The sequence below is a fragment of the Alligator sinensis genome, unplaced genomic scaffold, assembly GCF_000455745.1.
Source record: "Alligator sinensis unplaced genomic scaffold, ASM45574v1 scaffold420_1, whole genome shotgun sequence".
NCBI classification, from domain to species: Eukaryota; Metazoa; Chordata; order Crocodylia; family Alligatoridae; genus Alligator; species Alligator sinensis.
Genome location: NW_005842298.1, coordinates 1162172 through 1169401, shown reverse-complemented (window position 1 = coordinate 1169401; position 7230 = coordinate 1162172). Strand labels below are relative to the sequence as shown.

Genomic DNA, 7230 nt, shown 5'->3' with positions numbered 1-7230 from the left:
TTTCCCTACCCCTGGAACTCCACCTTATTTCCCAGGCCCATGCAGGAGAATGATTTAACTGGAAGAAGACATAAACTTCAGGGAGCAAGATATCATAGACATGTCAGAGCTGATTTGGATCAGTGCCTCGACACAGTGGAACTTTCCAGCACAAGGCACGGTAAGGCAGGGGAATTCTCGGCATGGTGAAGAGTTCTGGCGTGGATAGAGTTCCCGCCGAGGAAATGCAGATTTGCATAACATGATTGGCCGATGTTAAATTATTCCCACGTGGTGGCTGGCAATTGGCTCGCTAGCCGTATAAAAGGTTAGGGGCGTTTCCGCCCTAGTTGGAGAACTCCGCGATTTCCCGGAGTGGAACTCCGGCAGCTTGATCACCTGCCAACGACTCACCATTGACGAAGCCTTACGACGTATCCTCCGTGTTGCATGCCCAAGTTAGACCCGAGCTACCCGGTCTACAAGAGCTCCTCGATTAGCGACTAGAGATTAGAATTGTTGCAACTACGATTGAAGTGTGAAGTCACTTCTTGCCTGCACTGTATACGACTCTACAGTGTAAGTAAAGCTATCTCTGTTTTCCAACTGATACGTGTCCCGTCTGTGCCTAATTCCGCTCCGGTGATAGAGAGTACCCATCTGCCCGTCACAGGATTGCAGCCACAACCCCAGCTAGCGTTCCCGAGGATTTCCGATCCTCGGCCCCCCCTCGGCCCCCACAAGACACTTCAGATTACTTGTAAAAGTTGACTCACAGAAATCAAGCTGCTTTTTTGCAGTCTAATTCCCCAGCTGTAGTCTCCCAGCCTTGTAGGGAATCATCCAATTCCTTCCCCACCTAAACCAGATAACTCACCCAAGGCATTTATTAAGCTCCAGGTAATGGGGATCAGCTTGCAGGGGAGCAGTCTTGCTGATCCATCAAATCACAGTCAGAGCCAGACTTCGCTTAACAGGTCTAGCAATCCATAACATGCCTTACCTGTTATTATTTAATTAAATAATTAAAAAGTACAGACTCAAAACAAAGTTAGTGCAAATGATTTAAAATAAGCTTGAAATCAAGTCATTTTAGGTCATAAAGAACACTTTCAATCAGGTATTAAAAATACTTTCAAAAAATAGATTCTTTAAGCATAGATCAAAGGAGAAAGCAAACAAGATGGGATTAGTTTCTTGTTCCCACTAATGGTCTTGTGGGAATTACACAAGGGGACTTCTAGTTTTCCCAACTCAGAGTCCTTGAAATTGATCTTAAAAAAAAAAGAATAAGTCATTTAGTTCAGTGTTGAGGTTTTTTTTAAATTAATTAGTGCACATGGATTTTTAACATGCAAAATGAAAGGAATGATTAAGGGCATCCCAGGAAACCTGGGTGGCTTCTATGACATTTCAGAGTTCAGCTGCTACTAACTGATGCAGAGTTATTTTGAATTCTTGCTTTCTACTGGCCTGTAGATGAAAGATGGAGCTGAACTAGTAGCTTGAGGATTAACAGTTGCCATTTTAGGCAGAAGGCAGAGCAGGTTTTGCACCTTATAGACTAACTGATTCAGAGAGGCATGAGTTCACACAGGCAATACATATTCTGTATGTGCTTGGCTCTTTTGGAGGAAAGTTAGACTGGATACCTACCAGGAAGATCTCCCGCCCCACAATCTTACTTGAATGCCCATATGCTTGCCTCAGGACAGAGACACACTCAGTATCCTACACCCCCCTGCTCTCTCTCAAGGAGAGCACTAGCTCACCATCAGCCTACCGAGGGGTAAACTATCAGGGAGCCCTGCAGGGACCCCCAATCTTGGAAAATTCTGGCCTCTTCCCACCAATCATTTGACTGGCAGAAAGGGGAAGGGGGGGTTGGCACAGGGGGAGGCATTCTCCTGCAGGCAAAACCCTCCTGGAGCCCCAGGAGAGTTGCTATCAGGAAGAATACCCCTGCCGGCACGTCCTGTGGTTCACCTAGCTGCACTGCTGTGACAATGCTCCTGGAGTTGGGGCTGTAGAAACACAAGATAATTTACAAGCCAGGAGGCCAGGAACCAGAGTCAGAGAACTTCTTCCCAGCACATTTCCCCATGCCTTCATCTGTCAAACTGCCTACTCACAGCTTGCCCCCTTTCCAAGCAGGAGAAAGAGCAGGATGTCAATCAGTGAGCTCCCTTAAGGGTGGGAGTGACACATGGAGCACCTTTCTAGTGCCCTCTGGCTGAAGAGCTCCTCTGTGTAGAGATTCTCCAATCAGGGGGTTGGAATGCATGTAGGCTCCAACTCCTGTGCTGTTTTTCTAACAGAAAAATGATGGAAATGATGGAAATGATAGAAATGATGGCCATAGGCTACAACCTACTTTGTCAAATTCTATTAAATCATTTCATGCTATGAAAACAATGCTTTGCTTCAAGAAGTAGTGTAAAAGCAAAAGCAAAAAATTGAGGGTGGGGTAGAATAAAGGGCAGTAAATAAGGTAAAAGTTGTGATATCATTCATAGTATCTGATGAAGCAGGTGGTAGCTTACAAAAGCTCATGCCTCTCTGAACCAAGTAATCTATAAGGTGCCATCCTGCCTTACCTTCTGCCTATGTCTCTCAGCTCCCTTTCTGGTATGCAGGTTCTTACCCAGGGAAAAAGATATACCTGCTACATCCTTTTCAAGCCCATCATCCACACTACTTCCTTTCTCTACAAAAATCAGTCATTTCTCCTGAGGTCTTGAATTAGGCACCTATTGCAGCTCCATTCTTTCTACTCCAACATCTTAGCTCAGGCCACCCACAAACCTTAACTTATTTGCTGATTTTTATTCACCACCAAATTAGTTTGCAAAGATTAAACGGTAAGAAAATGTCTGTCAAAGATTAAGTTACATATTCAGAAAGTTCTCCAAACAGGCAGTCTCTAGGACCATGGACAAATCTATTCTGCTAAAATGAAGAAGTCCCATCACTTGACAGATTTAAATTTAGTAACACAGGCCTTGAAGTAAATAAACTGTTACTAGCAGGTGATGAACTCAATAATGTGATCTGTTTCATCTCCAACTGATGATAAACAGGATGACCAGTAACCAGGTGAAGAATTGAAAAACTGTGATGGAGAAAGCAAGAGAGTTTGGACAAGATCCGTGTCTCTTGGTTTGTAGACTTCCATAAAGCTTATCATTCCTTTGGATAAATGAATCTATAGTTATGCTTGCTTGAGATGAGTTCCCACCTCATCTGACTGATCTGCTGTGCAAACCGAACAGAGGACAAAAAGCCAGGCCAGGTTGCTGGCCTGATAGCGTAATGGTTCCAAGTACACAAAGGAGTGCAACAAAGTTGCACACTCTCTCTTTGTCAGTCTTCCAGGTGTATGCAGGAGTGATTATGTGGGGATCATGAGGAGGATCTGAAAGGCATCTGAGAATCAGAGTCAGAAGGCTTCACAATTTGAAGTATGCAAATAACACTGTTTTGGTTGCAATTCCTTTAAAAGAGCTAAAAGACCTACAGCAAGGAAGGAGTTGTGCTAGGAAAAAGACATGGCATCATGTCATCCTTGATATTCCAAAGACCAAAGTGATGCCCATGTCTCTCTCGACAAAGAATCAGAGCTGACAGAAAATGAGTTCTTGAAGCAAGTCTCAAGTTCTACATACTGGGGTGTAATCTTAACTGAAGACAATAAACACATAAATGGAATAAGCCAGGTTAGGCAAAGCTCACGCAGTGGTAAGGGATTTGAATGCAATATGGATGAGTAGGCAAATTACTAATAGAACAAAGACATGCTTATTAAATGCACTGATAGCAAAGTACAACTGTGAAGGTTGGACACTTACGAAGAAGTTAGAAAATTACAAGCATTTAAGATGTGCTACAGAAGAATGTTAAGTATTTTCTGGACCTCAAAAAGATCCAACAAATACGTGCTCTGTAAGACCAGAACCAAGCCTTAATGTAAGCAAAAAGAAGTGATTTGGACACATATTAAGAACTGCTTTTGAATTAATTAATTCAGATGGCTTCATAAACTATTAAGCATTTGCCATTTCTGACAAAGGGTAGTCAAGTAGGAATAATATCAACAGCTGGAGGCTATATACTGATCTTTCACCTGACACCTTGCTTTTACGTACTGTTTTAGGCCCTGGATGAAAGAAAGCACAAGCCAGTCCCACTTTTAAGTCTAATCATGTAAAAATTTGAGTAGGTAAGTAATTTAAAGCTTTGCAAAGTTACCATAATTGCAGAGCTAATAGCCTTAGGCATTTGTCAGCCTGTTTAGGGCATCATGGATCAGCTAGCATTATGAAAGCTAAAAGTTTTTCAGCTCCCTGGAAACTATTATTACATTTGATTTCCTTAAAACAATTTATTTTCCAGTACTGTTGTGGAGCATAAAGGGTTGCAAACCCTGGGCCTTTTGCTTGTTTAGAAGGGTGAATTCTAGGTCAGTCACTTTTTGATTCCAGAAGGAAGAATTGTTGTGGTTTTTAGGCAAAAGTAAGTGTATTGTAGAAAGTTTACAGGAACACAAGGAAACAATGCTTTGCTTCATGATAGCCAAGAATTGGCTGTGGAGGAGAATAAAAGTCAGAGAATAAGGTAAAGTGGAGCTACAGTAGGCAGCTAATGGTACAGAAGGGGGACACTGCAGCATGGAAATAGGTGAAATGCCACAGTCTGGGTGCGTCACTGCTGCTAGAACAGCCAGTGCCTTATGTTTCTCTCCCTCTGTCCTCTGTCAATTTGCATCTGCCCTACAGCAATAGCAAGGCTGTATTTATTTGAAGGGGTGGGGAAAAAAGAGCCTGTAGTCAAGATCCTGCTTCTGTTCTGTCCTATATGAGACTGGCATCTTCAACCCCCAGCAACAGAGCATCTGGGAGCACAGAGAAGTGGGATCCCCACTCCCCACTCCCCACCAGCACCCACTGGCCCCCCATTGCCGCACCTGCATTTCTTTGATGTTCTCCACCGGGGCAATAGGTTGCACAGGCCTGGCATGGCGGGAGCCACTCTTCATTGGGAGCTGCAATCTACTTGGATGGGGGGCCACAGAGGCAGGAGCAGACCCTGAGCTTGACTGGTCCCCAGCACCTGGCTCCATTTCCTCTGCCTCCTGGAAGCTCAATGCTGTCGGGAGCAGAGCAGTGCTAACACTGCATGGAAAGGAGACCTCTGCCTCCTGCTCCCACAGCCGCTGTTTGCTGCTGCCGTTTCCATGGTGAGGAGGAATCCTTAGACACTTGCAGACGCTGCATCTCAATTGCCTCCTCCCCCTTCACAGTGTTGCTGGGCTCAGGCTGTCCCCCTAGCATAGCTGCATCACCCTCCTGCTGGGAAAGAGCTCTTGTTTTAACTTGTTTTCCTCTCTAGCTCTAGTTTACTCTCTAGGAAAAATAAGCAAATGGATTTCATGGTATAAGTGGGATAAGAGAAATAAAGCTCCTGTTTCAATAGTAAGCCACATCTTCAAATACAGGCAACTTGTTTAAATAATGCTCCAAACAGCCCTGCTTAAGTAAAAACCATCCGGTCTGCTTCCAAGGTATCAATGCCTGGATCTCTTGTCTCTGCATCTGCTGCTTGCACTGCCCAGTCAGAGTGTCCTTCCTCAGCCAGGCAGGGAACAGCACTGTCTCTGCCTCAGAAAATAAATTCTGCCCCTTGTACATCACTATGTGACACACAGATAAGGCAAAGTGTTTAACTGTGCTGAGCTTTTCAATTTCCCCTGCAGGGAGGATGAAACTGAACAGACAATACAGACTCTGACATTTATACTGCAATAAAGTTGAGAGGAATAGTTGAAGACAGGAGCGAATCTCGGGGGGGGTGCAGATGGTGAGATGTATCATCACATATAAAACAACACATATTTTTCTCCACTTAAAAATAAACTAGGAGTTTTACTAATGTACTAGGGGCCTAGGATTGTGTTATTCAGTTTAAATTGAAGCAAAGACAAATATAACTTCATTGGAATGAGTGAAAAACAAAGCAGGGCTGTGAAACAGGAGCTTCATTTCCAGGAGCTGTTACAGACAACAGAAGTGCAAGACAAAGGATAGCTTGATTTGAAGACTGGCCTGCCACAAGGGCTATGGCAGGGGTGGGCAAAATACAGCCCCTGTGCTGGATCCCGCCCACCGCGGGGCCTTTAAAAATTTTAGAAAATTAATTTATATCTATCCATGCCCTCCTGGCAAAGATGACAGGTGGACAGCTGCAGCAGGACCCAGCAGGAGCCTGTGCCCCCAACCAGAAGTCTGTGGCTTCTGGCCCCGTGCCCCTGTGGCTGTTCCCCCTCCTTCCATTTGAGTGGAAAATAAGGTACGATTGGAGGGAGGGAGTGTCTGGAAGTGGTAGTTGCGGGGAGCAGTGGGGGCTGCATGGAGTGGAGCAGTGACAGGGGGGCCCATGGGGAGCAGCGCACGAAGTGGCAGCTGCGGGGAGTGGTGGGACCCATGTGGTGTGCAGCAGGTGGCGGAGCCACAACAGGCAGTGGAGCCACGGTGGTCCCCAGCAGGCAGCGGAGCCACGGCAGGCCCCAGTAGGCAGCACGGTGGGCCCTGACGGGTGGCAGAGCTGCAGCTGGGCCCCAGCAGGTGGTGGGGCTGCAGTTGGCCCCAGGAGGCAGCGGAGCCATGGCAGGCAGCAGAGCCATCTTGGGCCCCAGCAGTTGGTGGGGTTGCAGTGGGTGGCAGAGGAGTAGCAGGAGCTGGGCCCCGGCAGGTGGCAGAGCTGTAGCTAAGCCTCAGCGAACAGCTGGAGCCAGTGGGCAGCAGAGCCGCAGCGGGACCCAGTAGGCAGTGGAGCCCCAGTGGGCAGTGGAGCCATGGCAGTCCCCAACAGGCAGAGCAGAACCATGGCTGGGCCCCAGCAGGACCCAGAAGGCAGCAGAGCCACTGTAGGTGATGGGCCCCAGCGGGCGGCAGAGCCACGGCCAGGCCGAGGCAGGACATGGAGAGCAGCAGAGCCCCAGCGTGTGGTGGTGGCGCAGTGGGCCCTGGTGGACAGCATAGTCGTGAGGGGCTGTGACAGATGGTGGAGCCATGGTGAGTGGCGGGGTTGCAGCAGGCAGCGAAGTCACAGTGGGGCTGCAGCAGGCAGTGAGCCCCGGCGGGGGCTGCGGGGAGCACTGCAGAAAGTGGGGGGCTGCAGGGACCAGCAGGCAAGCCTGCAGGAGGGAATGCAGGGAAAGGTGGTAGCAGGCAGAAACATGGAGCCTGTGCAAGT

General features: G+C 47.2%; 1 protein-coding gene across 1 annotated transcript in view; it reads right to left on the bottom strand.

Annotated features, from left to right (window-relative positions):
• DNAH5 (dynein axonemal heavy chain 5) overlaps window positions 1-5166 on the bottom strand; it is a 291360-nt gene extending 286194 nt beyond the window's left edge. Inside the window, exon 1 of the mRNA XM_025209635.1 lies at window positions 4943-5166. Coding sequence (XP_025065420.1) covers window positions 4943-5098 — 156 coding nt within the window. The 5' untranslated portion in view covers window positions 5099-5166. The remainder of the gene's footprint in view (window positions 1-4942) is intronic.
• Window positions 5167-7230: the final 2064 nt, after the last annotated feature.